The sequence below is a fragment of the Protopterus annectens genome, chromosome 10.part0, assembly GCF_019279795.1.
Source record: "Protopterus annectens isolate FY-2018-M chromosome 10.part0, PAN1.0, whole genome shotgun sequence".
In the NCBI taxonomy this organism is placed as follows: Eukaryota; Metazoa; Chordata; order Ceratodontiformes; family Protopteridae; genus Protopterus; species Protopterus annectens.
The window spans coordinates 1758762471-1758785984 of record NC_056744.1 but is presented as its reverse complement, the minus strand read 5'-3'; the positions used below and the strand labels follow the sequence as shown (position 1 = coordinate 1758785984).

At 42.2% G+C, this 23514-nt stretch overlaps 1 protein-coding gene across 1 annotated transcript in view; it reads right to left on the bottom strand.

Moving 5' to 3' along the window:
* LOC122813987 (protein spinster homolog 1-like) overlaps window positions 1–23514 on the bottom strand; it is a 329320-nt gene that overhangs the window by 26848 nt on the left and 278958 nt on the right. The window contains exon 12 of the mRNA XM_044086558.1: window positions 16293–16464. Coding sequence (XP_043942493.1) covers window positions 16293–16464 — 172 coding nt within the window. The remainder of the gene's footprint in view (window positions 1–16292; window positions 16465–23514) is intronic.

The following is a 23514-nucleotide window of genomic DNA, read 5'->3' as shown; positions in this document are numbered from 1 at the left end:
AAAACAAACAGCAAAATTACCCATTCTAAAGACTTAAATCTTGCCTGTGACATAAACAGGAACTGCTGGAGAGACAGGTATGTATCCCACAGGCTACCCCTTCTCTGGAACAGACTCCCCATTCATGTGAGGCAGAGTTCCTCCATAACCCAATTCAAGTGTAACCTGGACAACTGGATGGGGAACAGGAAATTCACTCCTGGTTTGGCACCTATGTCTCTAATGGACACAGGCAGCCTGTAAATGGTTCATTTCCCAGGCACCTGCTTGTAAATGCTTCATCTCCCAAGCCCCTGCTTACATTTATCAGCAGTAACAGAACTTGTCAGATATTTGGGATGCATATCTAGGCTTATAAAGGCCCTAGTGGTCATTAGCATAGAAAACACAGACGAGCCTGTGAATCTGTCTCACTGAAAACATCATGTCAGTTGTGCTGCATTCAAATCTGAATCTAAAATGCTTATCTCCCATCTTACTTTATAACATTCTGCTTATCAGTTTATTAATGACCCTCTCCAGCACTTCCGTACAGTACAAAATAAAACAAAAACATAAATCACACTCGAGCAAAAAAAGATAAAAAAATCCAACAAAGAAAATGTGAATATGCAACATGCAGAAACAAACTTTATTCCAAGCAAATTGTTTGGAAAACGTTTTATCTGATAAAACACTTTTAGAGCACAAAAACACAAGTGTTTGTAATTTGTGTGGAATAAAGTTTGTTTCTTCAGGTTCTACACTCGCATTTTCGGAGTCTAAAACATCCACAGCGCCCACACCAGTGAATGTCCCCTTTACTCTTGTACACTGGTACTAAAATGCCTCTTCTCCAGTCATCTGGCATATGGCCTCTCTCCATATTGCTATGAACACCCTTAAGAACCACTTCTCCCCATCTCATTCAACATCTTGATCATATCTGCTGTGACCTCACCTAAGTCTATTGCTTTCCTGACTGCATTTTCCTTAGTGCAGTTCTCATTTCTAGGATGGGCTTCTTCTTTCATGTAGGCTGTGCCTGGAGCAGTACAGCTTCTGTGGGGTTTTCCCTTATTCAGAAGCTGCTGGGACTATTCATTCCATCTACCCTTGATGTCCTGCAGACTGGTAAGCAGGCTATTGCTGGCATCTACCTCTGATGTCCTGTGGACTGGTAAGCAGGCTATTGCTGGCATCTACCTTTGATGTCCTGCGGACTGGTAAGCAGGCTATTGCTGGCATCTACCTCTGATGTCCTGCGGACTGGTAAGCAGGCTATTCCTCCCATCTAACTTTGATGTCCTGTAGAATGGTAAGCAGGCTATTCCTCCCATCTACCTTTGATGCCCTGCAGACTGGTAAGCATGCTATTCCTCCCACCTACCTTTGATGTCCAGCGGACTGGTAAGCAGGCTACTCCTCCCATCTACCTTTGATGTCCTGCGGACTGGTAAGCAGGCTACTGTTGGCATCTACCATTGATGTCCTGCGGACTGGTAAGCAGGCTATTCCTCCCATCTACCTTTGATGCCCTGTGGACTGGTAAGCAGGCTACTCCTCCCATCTACCTTTGATGTCCTGCAGACTGGTAAGCAGGCTATTGCTCCCATCCACCTTTAATGTCCTCCGGACTGGTAAGCAGGTTATTCTTCCCATCTACCTTTGATGTCCTGCGGACTGGTAAGCAGGCTATTGCTGGCATCTACCTTTAATGTCCTGCGGACTGGTAAGCAGGCTATTTCTCCCATCTACCTTTGATGTACTGTGGACTGCTAAGCAGGCTATTCCTCCCATCTACCTTTGATGTCCTGCAGACTGGTAAGCAGGCTATTCCTCCCATCTATCTTTGATGTCCTGTGGACTGGTAAGCAGGCTATTCCTCCCATCTACTTTTGATGTCCTGTGGACTGGTAAGCAGGCTATTGCTGGCATCTACCTTTGATGTCTTGCGGACTGGTAAGCAGGCTATTCCTCCCATCTAGCTTTGATGTCCTGTGGACTGGTAAGCAGGCTATTGCTGGCATCTACCTTTGATGTCCTGTGGACTGGTAAGCAGGCTATTCCACTGATCTACCTTTGATATCCTGCGGACTGGTAAGCAGGCTATTCCTCCCATCTACCTCTGATGTCCTGCGGACTGGTAAGCAGGCTATTCCTCCCATCTACCTTTGATGTCCTGTGGACTGGTAAGCAGGCTATTCTTCCCATCTACCTTTGATGTCCTGTGGACTGGTAAGCAGGCTATTCCTCCCATCTACCTTTGATGTCCTGTGGGCTGGTAAGCAGGCTATTCCTCCCCATCTACCTTTGATGTCCTGCAGACTGGTAAGCAGGCTATTGTTGGCATCTACCTTTGATGTCCTGCGGACTGGTAAGCAGGCTATTCCTCCCATCTACCTTTGATGTCATGCGGACTGGTAAGCAGGCTATTCCTCCCCATCTACCTTTGATGTCCTGCGGACTGGTAAGCAGGCTATTGTTGGCATCTACCTTTGATGTCCTGCGGACTGGTAAGCAGGCTATTCCTCCCATCTAGCCTTTGATGTCCTTTGGACTGGTAAGCAGGCTATTCCTCCCATCTACCTTTGATGTCCTGCGGACTGGTAAGCAGGCTATTCCTCCCATCCACCTTTAATGTCCTCCGGACTGGTAAGCAGGTTATTCTTCCCATCTACCTTTGATGTCCTGCGGACTGGTAAGCAGGCTATTGCTGGCATCTACCTTTAATGTCCTGCGGACTGGTAAGCAGGCTATTTCTCCCATCTACCTTTGATGTCCTGTGGACTGCTAAGCAGGCTATTCCTCCCATCTATCTTTGATGTCCTGTGGACTGGTAAGCAGGCTATTCCTCCCATCTACTTTTGATGTCCTGTGGACTGGTAAGCAGGCTATTCCTCCCATCTACTTTTGATGTCCTGTGGACTGGTAAGCAGGCTATTCCTCCCATCTACCTTTGATGTCCTGTGGACCTGTAAGTAAGCTATTCCTCCCATCTACCTTTGATGTCCTGCGGACTGGTAAGCAGGCTATTCCTCCCATCTACCTTTGATGTCCTGTGGACTGGTAAGCAGGCTATTCTTCCCATCTACCTTTGATGTCCTGTGGACTGGTAAGCAGGCTATTCCTCCCATCTACCTTTGATGTCATGCGGACTGGTAAGCAGGCTATTCCTCCCCATCTACCTTTGATGTCCTGTGGACTAGTAAGCAGGCTATTCCTCCCATCTAACTTTGATGTCCGGCGGACTGGTATGCAGGCTATTCCTCCTATCTACCTTTGATATCCTGTGGACTAGTAAGCAGGCTATTCCTCCCATCTACCTTTGATGTCCTGCGGACTGGTAAGCAGGCTATTCCTCCCATCTACCTTTGATGTCCTGCGGACTAGTAAATAGGCTATTCCTCCCATCTACCTTTGATGTCCTGCAGACTGGTATGTAGGCTATTCCTCCTATCTAACTTTGATATCCTGCAGACTAGTAAGCAGGCTATTCCTCTCATCTATCTTTGATGTCCTGCGGACTGGTAAGCAGGCTATTGCTGGGACCCCTTATTAAGGTCGTCTGACTATTATTATTTAATCTTTTTCTTTTCTTTGCAACCTGAATTTTTCTCTGCCATCTGCTGAGTCACTTTCCAGAAACTGGTAAAGTATTCTCTGGTGCCATCTTCTTTGCTATTGCAACTATTCTCTCAGCCTATTATGCCTTCTTAACTTGGCCTGCTTTTTCTATCTCCCATTTCTTCCCTGCATACCTTTTTTTTTTTGATACCTTCCTGGACTTCAGCATTCCACCACAAGCTTTCCTTATATATAGTATTTCTATACCAGATTCAATCACATACATCTTCTGCAGTCTTCATACATAGCGTTTTGTGATTCTGAGATTCTTCTTCAATTCCATCTATTTCTTCTTCTTACTGAAGTGCTATGGCCTTGAGTATTTCACTGAAGTTTTGTGCTTTCACTCCAGTGAACTTCCAGGTCTTTAGTCTAGTCTCTGTTTATATTACAGTCTTCTCTTACCACTGCTTGCTGTTGACTTTGGCTGTCAGTGGGTTATGCTATGGAGTGACTGTTTCACTGAGGATGACTTTGCAATCACTGATTCTACACCATTCCCCATTGTTTACTAGGATACAGTCTAGCCAAGTTGCATGCTGGCCACTCTTATATGTGATCTTATGGCTATGTCTCTTGATGAACCATGTACTGGCCACCATCATGACATTTGCCAGACAAAAGCCTAGAATGGCCTGTCCTTTATTCCTGCTGTTCCTCCCATGTGGAACCAGGCAGTCCTCATATCCTGTGCCATCAAGCTCAAGCATGAACCATTATAAAAGCCTGAAACATTGCAAATATCTTCAGGACTAACAATCTAATACCGTTGAATAATGTATGCACGACTATAATTATTTATGCACTAGTGTCCTCATATCTTGATTAATGTAACACTCATTAGGTGGTACTCTCAGATTTGAGTTTGACCTATTTGCAGCACATACAGATCTTGGTAGTGAGGGCAATGAGTGATGCACAATCATACTTCCTAGGCCTTGTGTCAGTTATGCTGGTTACATATTGTTGCAAGGTCCATGTGTTATTTAACTCATCAAACCCTTTGCGATCAGAGTTATGCTGATCTCAAACAGCTGCTGGTGCCCTGAACTCCAATGGTCCTTCTCCGATTTTCCATGTAGAAACTAAAAGTAATTCCCAGGAAAATCATCTGCCCATCCTTACTAAAGTATGCTAGCCCTAACCCTAGCCCTGTCCCAAGCCCCAATCCTACACATTAGCTTAAAAAATAAAGATTTCTGCAACACTACAACTAATTTAGTGACAGGGGTTTGGTAAAGCAAATTGCAAAAGAAACCAGTTTCTCTTTCTGCAATATTTTTTTCTCAGTGTTCTGGGCTTTGATAAATAGATTTTCAAAATGCCAGCACAGCTCTTTGGTGTTTTTATGCTTGTGCATTTGAAAACATCAACATATACCTTAGTTAAACATTCACTACATACACTTTAGTTAAACATTCACTACATATACCTTAGTTAAACATTCACCACATACACCTTAGTTAAACATTCACTACATTCACCTTAGTTAAACATTCACTACATACACCTTAGTTAAACATTCACTACATACACCTTAGTTAAACATTCACTACATACACCTTAGTTAAACATTCACTACATACACCTTAGTTAAACATTCACTACATACACCTTAGTTAAACATTCACTACATACACCTTAGTTAAACATTCACTACATATACCTTAGTTAAACATTCACTACATACACCTTAGTTAAACATTCACTACATACGCCTTAGTTAAACATTCACTACATGCGCCTTAGTTAAACATTCACTACATACGCCTTAGTTAAACATTCACTACATACGCCATAGTTAAACATTCACTACATGCGCCTTAGTTAAACATTCACTACATGCACCTTAGTTAAACATTCACTACATACACCTTAGTTAAACATTCACTACATGCACCTTAGTTAAACATTCACTACATATACCTTAGTTAAACATTCACTACATACACCTTAGTTAAATATTCACTCTCCCCCTTCACTAAGGAGTGGTAATCTGAATAAGCCTTTGTCACACCTTCCGCATGCCAGCTGCAACAGGTAAGCCTGAGCCACCACCTGAATCACAGTCAAGGCTTTATCCCTTTACACCAGTGGAGTTAGCTAGCAGCATATTAAACATGATGAACATATGAAAGTGCAGTAATGCTTATTTCAAACATGAGAAACATTTCTAGGTGGTAAATAAATCAGATATTAGAGGACTTAGTGAAAGCAACATCTGAACCTGTGTATAATTTGCTATATTTGCTGGATCTGGAACTGTTTAAAATCAAATATTCTTCACAGAAAGCATGACTTCCACACTTTAAATCCTAATACTGAGGAGACATGGTCACAATTTGACATTTTAGCATAATGGCCTCAGTTAGTTAATAGGTTCATAGGTTGGTACTAGGCTATCGGCCCTAGGGCCTATACAAGCCTAGCCATAACAATTCCCTGGCTATTTCTTCCCACAGTATTTACTTCCCTGGAATGATGTAAAGCTGTAATAAGTGGCATTTATGACATCCTGACATGATGCAGTGGTGATGCCATTACTGCTGTAAACATGTGCTGCGATTATGTGATGCAACAGTGACATTATAAGGTGCTGGTACACTGATGGGATGAGATGCACTTCTGAAGTCATGCTATAATGATTTGTTGTAATGACATCACAAAAGTGCTGATGTCATAACGTGCTGCAGTAGTAATGAGATATGCTTCATTATTGATCTTATGTAATGATGGGCTATAGTGGAGTGATGCAATAGTGATGTCATGAGGTGTTGCAGTAGCGATGGGATGTGTTACACTGCTGCTCTCACAAAGTGATGCCATATACTAGCAATATCATGATGATTGGCAGAAATTATGGTGCGTGCTGTAGTGCTCATCAGTAGCAATGAAGTGTTGATGCCCTACAGTGATTTCAAGTAGTTTTGTGTGCAGCAGTGATATCAAGAGGTTCTGTGACAGTGACGTGATGTCTTCCAATGCTAATGTCATGCTATGCAATACTGTTTTAAACCAGCTAAAAAATACAGTAAATGGGTAACTTAAACCAGCTGTAATATGCACCACAAGGTTAACCTAAACCAGCTGCAGCACATGCAACACAGGTAATTTAAACAAGTTCTGATATGCTCTACACAGTTTCATAGATTTATAGGTGATTACTAGGCTAAAGACCCTTACAGGCCTTTTTAAGCCTAGCCATGCTTCCTTAATGCATTTAGTAGGTTGAATATTCTAGGCTTGTTTATGGGGTGTATACAGACTTGGCATGGGCAACCAAACATTTGCAGGCTGCCTCTCTGTTAGAGACATGGATGCCAGATCAGGACTGAATTTGCAATTTCCCATCCACTAGACCAAGTTACACTTGAATTGGGTTAGGGAGAAGCTCTGACTTCCATGGCTAGAGAACCTGTTGTAGAGAAAGGGTACTCTCCAGGACATATACTATCCCTCCAACATGCCCTATTAATGTTGCAGGCAAAGTTTAGGTGCCTAGATTGGATAACTATGATGTTATTTGTTTTGCAAATGTGCAACAGGTCCATCAGAGTGAGATCAGAGGATGACTTGTTGACCAGACACAGAACACCCCACAGCAGCTTGTAGGATTTTGAGTAAAGGGAAAAGGCACTCAGGGGGGTGTATGTGTAGGATATGTTTGCTCTCAGGATTCCTTTTGTGAGAAATCTTTTTGTTAAGTAATCTAAACCAGCTGTACCATGTACTACATGCGCGATCTACACCAGCTGTACCATGTACTACATGGGAGAACTACACCAGCTGTACCATGTACTACATGGGCGATCTACACCAGCTGTACCATGTACTACATGGGTGATCTACACCAGCTGTACCATGTACTACATGCGCGATCTACACCAGCTGTACCATGTACTACATGGGCGATCTACACCAGCTGTACCATGTACTACATGGGCGATCTACACCAGCTGTACCACGTAATACATGGGCAATCTACACCAGCTATACCATGTACTATATGGGTGATCTACACCAGCTATACCATGTACTACATGGGTGATCTACACCAGCTGTACCATGTACTACATGGGTGATCTACACCAGCTGTACCATGTACTACATGGGCGATCTACACCAGCTGTACCATGTACTACATGGGTGATCTAAACTAGCTGCAGCACACTGGACATGGGTAATCTAAACCAGCTATACCATGTGTTACATAGGTAATCGAAACAGACAAAACAAACACTTCATGGGTAATCTAAACCAGCTGTACCAGTACAACACAGACAGTCTAAACCAGCTGTACCATGTACAACAAGGGCAAGTTAAAGCAGCTCCAGCTCACTGCATGAGTATTCCAGTTGTAACGTGTTACACAGGTAATATAAATGGGCAGAAGCACGCACAGTACATCCATCCATCCACAACCCCTTTTTTCCCATTTTTGCACATGGGGTCAGGATGTTACTTCAACAGTCACAATCATCTACAGCCAAGCTGCTAGTCTGCCATGGGGAATATGAAAGTTTCAGCAGTACTCGTAACGAAGAAGATTTTACACTGGTAACTATTCAGCCATCATTAATGTTTGTTTTTTAGACTGGGAAGAGGAACCACACATATGGCTGCAGTCATTTGATTCCTGTTTATCGTGGTATACTTACATAATTTTAAAAAGAGTAAAAAAACTCTGTAAGATACTTCGCAAAAAAAAAAAAAACATTAACTGGTTTTGTATCAGAACACTGCTATGTTGTGTATTAGTAGTTACGTTCTGCTCTTACAGGTATTTTGCAGCCTCTGACAATTTCTAGTAAGGTACATGTTTTGTATGTGTGTGTGCATCTTTACTTGTATATGTCACACCTATAATGATTTATAGTAAGGTACATGTTTTGTATGTGTGTGTGCATCTTTACTTGTATATGTCACACCTATAATGATTTATAGTAAGGTACATGTTTTGTATGTGTGTGTGCATCTTTACTTGTATATGTCACACCTATAATGATTTATAGTAAGGTACATGTTTTGTATGTGTGTGTGCATCTTTACTTGTATATGTCACACCTATAATGATTTATAGTAAGGTACATGTTTTGTATGTGTGTGTGCATCTTTACTTGTATATGTCACACCTATAATGATTTATAGTAAGGTACATGTTTTGTATGTGTGTGTGCATCTTTACTTGTATATGTCACACCTATAATGATTTATAGTAAGGTACATGTTTTGTATGTGTGTGTGCATCTTTACTTGTATATGTCACACCTATAATGATTTATAGTAAGGTACATGTTTTGTATGTGTGTGTGCATCTTTACTTGTATATGTCACACCTATAATGATTTATAGTAAGGTACATGTTTTGTATGTGTGTGTGCATCTTTACTTGTATATGTCACACCTATAATGATTTATAGTAAGGTACATGTTTTGTATGTGTGTGTGCATCTTTACTTGTATATGTCACACCTATAATGATTTATAGTAAGGTACATGTTTTGTATGTGTGTGTGCATCTTTACTTGTATATGTCACACCTATAATGATTTATAGTAAGGTACATGTTTTGTATGTGTGTGTGCATCTTTACTTGTATATGTCACACCTATAATGATTTATAGTAAGGTACATGTTTTGTATGTGTGTGTGCATCTTTACTTGTATATGTCACACCTATAATGATTTATAGTAAGGTACATGTTTTGTATGTGTGTGTGCATCTTTACTTGTATATGTCACACCTATAATGATTTATAGTAAGGTACATGTTTTGTATGTGTGTGTGCATCTTTACTTGTATATGTCACACCTATAATGATTTATAGTAAGGTACATGTTTTGTATGTGTGTGTGCATCTTTACTTGTATATGTCACACCTATAATGATTTATAGTAAGGTACATGTTTTGTATGTGTGTGTGCATCTTTACTTGTATATGTCACACCTATAATGATTTATAGTAAGGTACATGTTTTGTATGTGTGTGTGCATCTTTACTTGTATATGTCACACCTATAATGATTTATAGTAAGGTACATGTTTTGTATGTGTGTGTGCATCTTTACTTGTATATGTCACACCTATAATGATTTATAGTAAGATACATGTTTTGTATGTGCATACATCTTTATTTGTTATCTGTGTTTGTATATGTCACACCTATAATGATTCATAGTAAGGTACACATTTTGTATCTGTGGACGTCTTTATTTGCATCTGTGTTTGTATATGTCACACATGTAATGATTTATAGTAAGTTACACATTTTGTATGTGTGTACATAGTTATTTATATATCTGCTTGTATATGTCATACCTGTCAGTCACATGTGGGTGTACTGGGACATTCTTAGCAGAGAGGAGAAAGAGACAATATACTGAAGGGACAGAGGGAGCAAGCAAGGTCACAACATAGGTAAGCACCCTGCTGGTTAACTCAGAGGAAGTAGGAGTGAGATGATGGCATGATTCAGTGCACTGGACCCAACTTATCAAGTAATGAAGATGAGATACTGGGAAGAGGAACTAAAGGACAATGCAGAAGGGGATGGTAGATAGTGCTGATACTCAGAAAGACATAGCAGTAACACGAAACAGTTGGATATGCTGCTGGCTGGGTATAGGTTGTTCAGTGATAACATTGTTAGAGTGTGATGAAGGCTGAATCTAGAGTTGCATAAAGGAGGGGAATCAGATGTAAGGTTAAATATGAGGATGAAGAGGAGTAGGTGGAGCACCACTCCAGGAAGGTAGCCATGGATCCAGCAGGGTCAGAGGCTAGGGGAAGCACTCTGTGGTTAAGGTGAAGGAAGGGTGGAGTGTTGCTGGGCTGATCCATTCTATCCATCCCCATACATATCAATGATGGAAGATAAGGCAGTAGAAGAGACAGCAGTGGAATGGAGTGAGATGAAGAGGGTTTTATTCCAAGAGGACCTGAAACAGCCAAGAGCAGACTGCTAGAGTCTGAGATTCAGGGTACTGAGGGAGTGGGAGATGGCTGACTTCATGGACTGTAAGAGGTTTAGTCACTAGGTGTAGGATTATACCAGAAAAACAGGATTCTGGGCATGTTCCTAGCCAAGGTGGGGGCATCAGGAATGTCCAAGTGTAGGTGATCACACCAGTCTGTGTGTTAGAGGATAGTAAGAATATAATGCCAAAGATGATGGTGTGATATTCCCGGGTACTGGAATATGCTGAGCTAAGGCAGAGGGTCAAAGATGACCTAGGAGACAGGGAGCAACCTGAGAGAATAAACACACTATGGCAGTTGGTCAGGGAAGCACTATTCAGGAATAAACACGGTATGGCAGTTGGTCAGGGAAGGAGTATTCAGGAATAAACACGCTATGGCAGTTGGTCAGGGAAGGAGTATTCAGGAATAAACACGCTATGGCAGTTGTTCAGGGAAGGAGTATTCAGGAATAAACACGCTATGGCAGTTGTTCAGGGAAGGAGTATTCAGGAATAAACACGCTATGGCAGTTGGTCAGGGAAGGAGTATTCAGGAATAAACACCCCATGGCAGTTGTTCAGGGAAGGAGTTTTCAGGAATAAACACGCTATGGCAGTTGGTCAGGGAAGGAGTATTCAGGAATAAACACGCCATGGCAGTTGTTCAGGGAAGGAGTATTCAGGAATAAACACGCTATGGCAGTTGGTCAGGGAAGGAGTACTCAGGAATAAACACACTATGGCAGTTGTTCAGGGAAGGAGTATTCAGGAATAAACACGCTATGGCAGTTGGTCAGGGAAGGAGTATTCAGGAATGAACACGCTATGGCAGTGGGTCAGGGAAGGAGTATTCAGGAATAAACACGCTATGGCAGTTGGTCAGGGAAGGAGTATTCAGGAATAAACACGGTATGGCAGTTGGTCAAGGAAGGAGTATTCAGGAATAAACACGCTATGGCAGTTGGTCAGGGAAGGAGTATTCAGGAATAAACACGCTATGGCAGTTGTTCAGGGAAGGAGTATTCAGGAATAAACACGCTATGGCAGTTGTTCAGGGAAGGAGTATTCAGGAATAAACACGCTATGGCAGTTGTTCAGGGAAGGAGTATTCAGGAATAAACACGCTATGGCAGTTGTTCAGGGAAGGAGTATTCAGGAATAAACACGCTATGGCAGTTGTTCAGGGAAGGAGTATTCAGGAATAAACACGCTATGGCAGTTGTTCAGGGAAGGAGATTTCAGGAATAAACACGCTATGGCAGTTGTTCAGGGAAGGAGTATTCAGGAATAAACACGCTATGGCAGTTGTTCAGGGAAGGAGTATTCAGGAATAAACGCGCTATGGCAGTTGTTCAGGGAAGGAGTATTCAGGAATAAACGCGCTATGGCAGTTGTTCAGGGAAGGAGTATTCAGGAATAAACACGCTATGGCAGTTGTTCAGGGAAGGAGTATTCAGGAATAAACGCGCTATGGCAGTTGTTCAGGGAAGGAGTATTCAGGAATAAACGCGCTATGGCAGTTGTTCAAGGAAGGAGTATTCAGGAATAAACGCGCTATGGCAGTTGTTCAGGGAAGGAGTATTCAGGAATAAACGCGCTATGGCAGTTGTTCAAGGAAGGAGTATTCAGGAATAAACGCGCTATGGCAGTTGTTCAGGGAAGGAGTATTCAGGAATAAACACGCTATGGCAGTTGTTCAGGGAAGGAGTATTCAGGAATCAACACGCCATGGCAGTTGTTCAGGGAAGGAGTATTCAGGAATAAACGCGCTATGGCAGTTGTTCAGGGAAGGAGTATTCAGGAATAAACGCACTATGGCAGTTGTTCAGGGAAGGAGTATTCAGGAATAAACGCGCTATGGCAGTTGTTCAGGGAAGGAGTATTCAGGAATAAATGCGCTATGGCAGTTGTTCAGGGAAGGAGTATTCAGGAATAAATGCGCTATGGCAGTTGTTCAAGGAAGGAGTATTCAGGAATAAACGCGCTATGGCAGTTGTTCAGGGAAGGAGTATTCAGGAATAAACGCGCTATGGCAGTTGTTCAGGGAAGGAGTATTCAGGAATAAACGCGCTATGGCAATTGTTCAGGAAAGGAGTATTCAGGAATAAACACGCTATGGCAGTTGTTCAGGGAAGGAGTATTCAGGAATAAACACGCTATGGCAGTTGTTCAGGGAAGGAGATTTCAGGAATAAACACGCTATGGCAGTTGTTCAGGGAAGGAGTATTCAGGAATAAACACGCTATGGCAGTTGTTCAGGGAAGGAGATTTCAGAAATAAACACGCTATGGCAGTTGTTCAGGGAAGGAGTATTCAGGAATAAACACGCTATGGCAGTTGTTCAGGGAAGGAGTATTCAGGAATAAACGCGCTATGGCAGTTGTTCAGGGAAGGAGTATTCAGGAATAAACGCGCTATGGCAGTTGTTCAGGGAAGGAGTATTCAGGAATAAACGCGCTATGGCAGTTGTTCAGGGAAGGAGTATTCAGGAATAAACGCTATGGCAGTTGTTCAGGAAGGAGTATTCAGGAATAAACGCGCTATGGCAGTTGTTCAGGGAAGGAGTATTCAGGAATAAACGCGCTATGGCAGTTGTTCAGGGAAGGAGTATTCAGGAATAAACGCGCTATGGCAGTTGTTCAGGGAAGGAGTATTCAGGAATAAACGCGCTATGGCAGTTGTTCAAGGAAGGAGTATTCAGGAATAAACGCGCTATGGCAGTTGTTCAGGGAAGGAGTATTCAGGAATAAACGCGCTATGGCAGTTGTTCAGGGAAGGAGTATTCAGGAATAAACACGCTATGGCAGTTGTTCAGGGAAGGAGTATTCAGGAATCAACACGCTATGGCAGTTGTTCAGGGAAGGAGTATTCAGGAATCAACACGCTATGGCAGTTGTTCAGGGAAGGAGTATTCAGGAATCAACACGCTATGGCAGTTGTTCAGGGAAGGAGTATTCAGGAATCAACACGCTATGGCAGTTGTTCAGGGAAGGAGTATTCAGGAATAAACACGCTATGGCAGTTGTTCAGGGAAGGAGTATTCAGGAATAAACACACTATGGCAGTTGGTCAGGGAAGGAGTATTCAGGAATAAACACGCTATGGCAGTTGGTCAGGAAAGGAGTATTCAGGAATAAACACGCTATGGCAGTTGTTCAGGGAAGGAGTATTCAGGAATAAACACGCTATGGCAGTTGTTCAGGGAAGGAGTATTCAGGAATAAACACGCTATGGCAGTTGTTCAGGGAAGGAGTATTCCGGAATAAACACGCTATGGCAGTTGTTCAGGGAAGGAGTATTCAGGAATAAACGCGCTATGGCAGTTGTTCAGGGAAGGAGTATTCAGGAATAAACACGCTATGGCAGTTGGCCAGGGAAGGAGTATTCAGGAATAAACACGCTATGGCAGTTGGTCAGGGAAGGAGTATTCAGGAATAAACACGCTATGGCAGTTGGTCAGGGAAGGAGTATTCAGGAATAAACACGCTATGGCAGTTGGTCAGGGAAGGAGTATTCAGAACTCTGGACAAGGAGTTAAAGAAAAACAAAAAGGAAGACAGTGAAAAAGGCCAAGGTGGGTACACGGGGATGTGATACTAGTGAATATGACAAAATGCACGGCACACAAGAGGTGGAAGAAACATGCAAGGAGATAAAGTAGAACAGCAACAAGGCTACAAATGTCAGAACTTGGCTGCCTTTTAACCCCATTTGCTTTGATCTATAACTGTTTTATTTAATATAGTACATTCATTTTCAGGAAGTAATATATTCACTACTCCATACGATGTTTTGATCCGTCCACAACCCCTTTTTCCAATTTTTGCACATGAGGTCGGGGTGCCACTTCAACAGTGACAATCATGTAGAGCCAAGGTTTATACCACCAGGTGGCTGGCCTTGTCACGGTAATTTTTCCACACCAAACACTCATACCTATGGCCAACTTCCACCTACTGCAAGTCTTTCTAATGTGGGAGAAAACCAGAGCACCTGAATGAAACCTACGCGAACACAGGGAGGGCAGGCAGACTCTGCAGAGAAGGCCCCCCAGCTAAGAAATGAACGAGGAAACCTCTTGCTGTGAGTCGACAACTCTATCTGCTGCACACACGCACACACACACACACGCGCACACACACATATACACACACACACACACACACGCACACACACATACACACACACACACACAGACGCACACACACACACAGACGCGCACACACACACAAACACAGACGCACACACACATACACAGACGCGCGCGCACACACAGACGCGCGCGCACACACACACACACAGACGCGCGCACACACACAGACGCGCACACACACAGACGCACGCACGCACGCACACACGCGCACGCACACACACACACACACACACACACACACACACACACTGCCTAGCTCATACAAATCAACTGCAGCACACAGTACACGGGTAACTTATGCAAACTGCAACAAGAAGTGTTTGAGCAATCTAAACCAGATCCAATAAACACTAGCTGGATACTATAAACCAGTTGCAATACATAGTACGCAATTTCCTAAACCAACTACAGCACTCACCATTTAGGTAGGTAAACCTACAGAAGTACACACTGTGCACAAGTATTGTTCTGGTAACATGAACCAGCTGCAGTATTCACTGCATTGGTAATATAAATTAGCTGTAATGTCAAGTACATTGGTAATTTAAACAACCGGCAGCAAACACTTTAGAAGTAATATAAACCAGCCATTGCCACATACTACGCAAGTCATGTAAGCAAGCTGCAATGTGAATGACAACCTTAATATATAACAGCCACAAAACATACTATGTGGATAATCAACACCAACTGCAATAGACGGTAAATGGGGAACCTAAATTTGTACTAGAGTGCACTTCATTTGTAACCTCAGCCAACTGCAGAAGGTACTGCATGGGTTATGCAAACCAAGTGCAGAACAGATTTCATATGACTAATCTGAACCAGGGAGCAATTCAAAAGGCATCCTGATAAGTACTAATTAGATGACTGTAGGCAGCACACATGAAACATGTGTAGCAGCCCATATAATACAGCAGCTGGAATAAGGTCACTCCTGTACAGAAACACCTTTGTTGTGATATCTCTACAACAACCAAGGAATTTCTTTACTTTTGCATTCAAAGATTTAGGTGTCAGAGGAACTTCCTGCTGCAGGGCAGCTTAGTCGGTGCGCTGAACTCGTTTTACGTGCATGTCAGGTAGAACAGCTCCTTTCTTTAAGCTGTGTTTTGAAGGAAGAGTCATATCTGGCCAGACATTTTAAAACTAAAAAACAAATGAATGCAATGCTGTCTGTAGACAAGGCATCATTTTTATTAAGTTGAGTTGGGTGGTCTTTGCCCTGAACACCACCTGTGGGGATGGTATTCCTCTTGAACCAAGCAGACTAGTACAGATAACAGTTCTTTTATAAACAGTAATGCCTGTATGGTGTGGATGCCAACATTTACACAATTACGGGTTAGTCCGATTTAATGACTGTCACTAACGAGTCACACAAATTAACTTAAATTTGTGAACTTTGTTCACTTATACCGAATTCTGCATCTCTACGGAGACATGCACAAACTGTCTAATGTTACAGTTCCACTTCAGAAGTCCATCTTGGGGGAGATATGTTACTACTAGATCTGTCATTTCTGACCCACATGGCAATGTTTGTAAGTAAGAAAGCTATATTGTTTGTTACCTTTTATTTGAAGTTCTGCTTTCTTGCGATCATTCTCAATAAAAACAGCAGTGGCGAGAAAGAAAGCTCCACCAATTACGCTGACAAATGAGCAGATCATGAGGGAATACTCCAGGCTGCGGAATTCTGACAAAAAGGAATCCGGTCTCACTGCACGTATCTGGTCTGATATCTGCAATGATGAATAGTACAGTATGGCATCATTTTTGCCCAAGATTAATACATGATGAAACATACTTGATGTAAAGTAATACAGCACACCTCAAAAAGACACATGGTCTGCAAACAGAACAATTTTCTACAAAATTTCACAGAGTTGCTCTACATTTTTACCAGTGTTGTGCTTTCTGCCTTTGCCAAACTTGTGGTTTTCAGCTGTTAAATAAGGTCAGGAGAGTAGTCTGGTCAGAAGATCACACCCAACACAAGCAACACATGTGTGTTTTGCTTAAGTGACAAACATTTTTATTTTATTTTATCTTTCTTAACCAGGGGAAAAGCACTAATGCATGTGGATCATTTTCAGACTCCACATAGGAGATTACAGCAACAGTAAACAAAACAAACAAAAAAATGAACACACTCACTCTATGAAAATAATACAAACATAAGAAATAAAAATATTGCCGGCTACAGACAGCAGGTAATACAAGATACACATAGAAAGAAATATACTTAAGTTACGTCACTTGATGGGTTGCCAACTGGCTTACTGACAGAACCCAGACTGTAAAAATAGCAGATTCCAAATCCAGCTCCAGACAAGTGGAGTACCTCAGGGTCAGCCCTGGACTGCTCTTGTTTGGCATCTACTTCTCTGAAGTACAGGCCAACACTAAGGGACTCTGACTAACAAACTTCTCAGATGACTGCAAACTGGGAGCCATTACTGAATCCCCAAATGATGTGGACATTCTACACAAGGGCATTACAGAAACAGATGCTTGGTGCTAGAGCCATGGGCTCAAGCTTAATGCCAAAAAATGTATAGTTATCCCCTTTGGGAAAAACCATGTACCCATGAAATACCATATAAGTGGCAGTACACTAAGCACCCAAAGTGTGATGAGAGACTTAAGGACACAGGTAGACAGTGGTCTGACCTTTGATAACCAAATCGCCACAACAGTCAGGAAATCCTTCTATGTGGCACACCTCATCACTAAGGGCTTTTCATCCAGAAAAAAGGAGGTCCTTGTCCCACTGTACTCATCTGTCACTAGACCCATTATAGAATACAACACCCCATTTGGTATGTACCTCACAAGACATCTGCAGCAGCTGGAAAGGTCGCAGAAATACCTCACTAAAAGAATCACAGGCCTAAAGCAGATGCCCTACGCTGACTGTCTAAAAAAACTCCAGCTATACTCTGTGGCATATCGTCTACTCAGAGGCGATCTCTGCTTAACATACAAGGCTATGTCAAACACTGAGCTGTTGGACATGCTACACTTAAAGAAATCCCAATCCCTCAGAGCCACATGCTCCAGGGATCTAAACCTTGTCATCACAATGAACAAAACATGCTGGAGGGATAGGTTCCTGACCCAGAGACTCCCCAGACTCTGGAATAGACTGCCCATACATGTCAAGCAGAGCACCTCCTTGGCGCTCTTCAAAAGGAACCTTGATGATTGGATGGGAGATAGGAAATTTACCCTGGGGATCACGTCAGTTGCCCTGCTAGACAGGGGCCCAGAGAAGTAAATATTGTGGGAAGAAATATCCAGGGAATTGTTATGGCTAGACTTGTATATGCCCTAGGGCTGACAGCCTAGTACCAACCTATGAAGGAGACAGCAAAAGAGCAAAGCAATGTTTTACAGCAGGTGTCTCATTAGAAGATGGATAAACTACTATACAATGTGTATATTACTTGCATCACCTCTCTACCTTAATTATTATTCTCGTTAGTGTTTACTATAAGAGTGATTACACAACTAACAAAGGAAATGGGGGGTGTAGTACGAGATTATGGTTGTTTTGTGGTTAGTGCAAACTAGCTGTGGGCATTAACAGTTTGTGGTTGAGCTGGAGTTTGAAGTGCAGGGTTATCAGGTAATGTCCTGGGGGAATGACTTTTGCATGTGCCTTCTGTGAACATGTTTGATTAGCTCCTTTCTGAATTCAGGAAAGGTAGGGAAGGGATTTGCATTTCTTTTATTCTTCCATAATCTTTACTTATTTTATACAATAAAACACATTTTCCAATAAAGATTGATAACAGCAGAAAGCTGTCAAAGTAGTTAATAACAAAATAACCACTAAAAAACTATGTTACATATATTTACAAAAGTGTCATTCAACTTAAACAGAAAAACAAGTAAAAAATAATTATCTGAGATTAATCAAATAAGTAAAGGGAGAATCAAAGGTACGAGAGAGATAAGGGGTCAGGTTAGGTACTTATTACAGAATATGACTGAATAGTGAATCCCAGTATTCAATGAAAACTTATTACAGGATATGATTGAATAGTGAATCCCAGTATTCAATGAAAACGTATTCCAGGATATGACTGAATAGTGAATCCCAGTATTCAATGAAAACTTATTACAGGATATGATTGAATAGTGAATCCCAGTATTCAATGAAAACTTATTACAGGATATGACCGAATACTGAATCCCAGTATTCAATGAAAACTTATTACAGGATATGACCGAATACTGAATCCCAGTATTCAATGAAAACGTATTACAGGATATGACCGAATACTGAATCCCAGTATTCAATGAACACTTATTACAGGACATGACCGAATAGTGAATCCCAGTATTCAATGAACACTTATTACAGGATATGACCGAATACTGAATCCCAGTATTCAACGAACACTTATTACAGGACATGACCGAATAGTGAATCCCAGTATTCAATGAAAACTTATTACAGGATATGACCGAATAGTGAATCCCAGTATTCAATGAAAACTTATTACAGGATATGATTGAATAGTGAATCCCAGTATTCAATGAAAACTTATTACAGGATATGACCGAATAGTGAATCCCAGTATTCAATGAAAACTTATTACAGGATATGACCTAATACTGAATCCCAGTATTCAATGAAAACTTATTACTGGATATGACCGAATACTGAATCCCAGTATTCAATGAAAACCTATTACAGGATATGACCGAATACTGAATCCCAGTATTCAATGAAAACTTATTACAGGATATGACCGAATACTGAATCCCAGTATTCAATGAAAACTTATTACTGGATATGACCGAATACTGAATCCCAGTATTCAATGAAAACCTATTACAGGATATGACCAAATACTGAATCCCAGTATTCAATGAAAACTTATTACAGGATATGACCGAATACTGAATCCCAGTATTCAACGAACACTTATTACAGGACATGACCGAATAGTGAATCCCAGTATTCAATGAAAACTTATTACAGGATATGACCGAATAGTGAATCCCAGTATTCAATGAAAACTTATTACAGGATATGACTGAATACTGAATCCCAGTATTCAATGAAAACGTATTACAGGATATGACTGAATAGTGAATCCCAGTATTCAATGAAAACTTATTACAGGATATGATTGAATAGTGAATCCCAGTATTCAATGAAAACTTATTACAGGATATGACCGAATAGTGAATCCCAGTATTCAATGAAAACTTATTACAGGATATGACTGAATACTGAATCCCAGTATTCAATGAAAACTTATTACTGGATATGACCGAATACTGAATCCCAGTATTCAATGAAAACTTATTACAGGATATGACCGAATACTGAATCCCAGTATTCAATCAAAACTTATTACAGGATATGACCGAATACTGAATCCCAGTATTCAATGAACACTTATTACAGGACATGACCGAATAGTGAATCCCAGTATTCAATCAAAACTTATTACAGGATATGACCGAATAGTGAATCCCAGTATTCAATGAAAACTTATTACAGGATATGACCGAATAGTGAATCCCAGTATTCAATGAAAACGTATTACAGGATATGACCGAATAGTGAATCCCAGTATTCAATGAAAACTTATTACAGGATATAACTGAATAGTGAATCCCAGTATTCAATGAAAACTTTTAGTTATGTACTCACCATAACTTTAGATGTTTGGGATCCATCTCGCCTACATTCAGTACTGATGGGTTCGGAGCCGATCCTCGGCTCCGACTCGGCACGCTATGCTATAGAGCGAAGCCTCTTATTGGCGGAGCTATTCTTTATCCCAGGATGCACCACCACTAATCCCCCAGATCTTGTTTGTCCGCATTCATGCACACACACATAACTTGTTTATATAACATTGACAGATGTTTCAAGATGAAACAATAGAATTCGGACCGTCCGATCTCTTCTGATCTCCAAGGCAGGGGGATGGAGGGTGGGTTATTGGAAATGTAGGCGAGATGGATCCCAAACATCTAAAGTTATGGTGAGTACATAACTAAAAGATGTTATGTGATCCTATCTTGCCTACATTCAGTACTGATGGGACAGCGTCCCTAGCACCTAAATCCTGGGTGGCTCACTAGAAAACACTCCTGAGCACTGTGGAACCAAATGAAGCTCGCCCCCGAGATGCCACATCCAATTTGTAGTGGGAAATGAAAGTGTGCGGGGAAGACCATGTAGCTGCTGCACAAATGTCACTAATGGCAAGCTTAGAATGGAATGCTATTGAAGTAGCCATAGCCCTTGTAGAATGAGCTTTGACAGAGGTTGTAAGCTCTTTATTAGAAGAGGAATAAGCTTGACTAATACAGTCCCTGATCCATTTGGCAATAGTGACCTTTGTGACGGCTTTGCCCAATTTATTATCCGAAAAGGACACAAACAATTGATCTGTTTTCCTTGTTTGTTTGGTCCTATCTAAATAAAAACGCAATTGCCTGTGGACATCCAATGTGTGGAATATGTATTCCGCTTTGTTAGAGTACTTTGGAAAGAAAACTGGAAGTTCTAATGACTGTTGTAGGCAAAAACTGGAACAAACTTTAGGGACAAAGGATGGATTAGGCCTGAGAGATACTCCATCTGTGTGAAAAACCAGGTACGGTGGTTTTACAGATAGAGCTTGAAGCTCTGAAACCCTTCTGGCAGAAGTAATCGCAACCAGAAAAGCAGTTTTCCAAGATAGAAATTTCAAATCACATGTTGCTGCCGGCTCGAAGGGGGAGGAAGTTAAGGCACGTAACACCACATCGAGATCCCATGGAGGAGCAGGATGAGAAATCGGAGGTCGTAAAAGCGCAGCACCTTTCATGAAGGTCTTACACAATCTGTTGCTCATTAAAGGTGGGTTTATAGATTCATGAAAATTGGAAATAGCTGCCAATTGGACCTTGATGGTAGAGACTGAAGAACCTTGATTGAATAGGGAAGTTAGAAATTTTAGGACTTCCGATACAGGAATAGTGATGGGATCCAGACCCCGGAGTTGAGCCCAACTAGCAAATCTCTTCCATTTGCTGGTATACAATTTCTTGGTGGCAGACTTGTGGGCCGAAGATAAAATATGTATGACTTCCGGGTCTAAGGTATGATTCCTGACTATAGTCGGAAGAGGAGGAGCCAAGCTGTTAACTTCAAAGTGTGAAGGGACTGGTGGAGTAGTCCCGACTGATGAATTAATAGATCTGGGATCTGGTCCAGGAACCATGGACCGTCCATTGCATATTTCCAAAGATAGGGGAACCATACCTGACGAGGCCAGTAAGGAGCAACTAGGATCATTTTGCTCCCAAAGTGAGACGCCTTTTGGATCACTCTGGGAAGGAGGGGAACTGGGGGGAAGGCATATAGCAAGCCGGTGGGCCAAGGATGGGCTAGTGCGTCCATAGGACTCTCCCCCGGAGCTGGAGTGAGGGAGAAGAACTTTTTGCACTTCGCGTTCAGCGGAGTTGCGAAGAGGTCGCAACAAGGAATTCCCCATTTGCTGAAAATCTGAGTTGCCACTGTATTGTTCAGAGACCACTCGTGAAGAGAGAGGATAGTTCTGCTCAGTCTGTCGGCTATCACATTGGATTTGCCAGGGATACGAGTTGCTATCAGAAAACGTTTGGTCGTCACTGCCCATTCCCATACTCTCATGGCCTCTCTGCAAAGAGGGTAGGATCTGGTTCCTCCCTGCTTGTTCAGGTACCAAACCACTGACATGTTGTCGGAGTGAACGGCAATCATGCCCTGAGGGAGGTAATCGTGGAGGGCTTGTAGAGATAGAAGCACCACACTCATTTCCAAAATGTTGATATGAAGAAGACTCTCTTCTGACTGCCATTTGCCTTGGACTGACCTGCCCAGGAAATGCCCCCCCACCCCATCTGGGAGGCGTCCGTAGTCAACGTGGCCATAGGAGGAGGTGGAACGAAGGGTCGACCCTGATCCAGATTGGAGGGCACCAGCCACCAGCAAAGGTCCCGTTTGCAGGTTTCCGTGATCCGTATGAGGTGACTGAGAGGGAGATCCTGAAAAGACCACTGTGTCGAAAGAAGCCACTGGAGAATTCTCATATGCAACCTTGCTAGGGGGACTAGAAGAACAGTGGCCGACATGGATCCCAATAGCTGCAGGACCATTCTGGCTGGAGCTTTGGATCTGGGAAGCAAGGCTCGAACTTGAGCCTGTATGGTTTGTATCCTTTCTGTAGGAAGATAGACCCGCATTCTGTTTGAGTCTATCTCTACTCCGATGAATCTTATGCGTTGAGATGGCAGCAACACAGACTTTGGCCAATTGAAGGTGATTCCAAGGGAAGTGCCCAGTGATATTGTGGCTTGTAGATTCTGCAATAGTAGACGCCTGGAGGTGGCAGTTAGGAGCCAGTCGTCCAGATACGGAAACACCTGGAATCCTAGACTCCTCAGGTGAGCAGTCACGACCGCCAAACATTTGGTGAACACCCTGGGGGCTGTGGTGAGACCAAAGGGCAGCGCGCGGAACTGATAATGACTGTCTCCTAGGCTGAAGCGCAAATGTCTCCTGGACGCATGATCTACCATGATGTGGTAATAAGCGTCCTTGAGATCTATGGAGCACATCCAAACACCTTTCTCCAACAGTGGGAGAATGGATTGCAAGGTGACCATTCGGAACTTAGACTTTTTGACTGAACGATTTAGAATGCTGAGATCCAAAATGGGCCTCAAGTCCCCGGTCTTTTTTGGCACCAAAAAGAATCTTGAGTAAGTCCCTAACCCGATCTGGTCTGCGG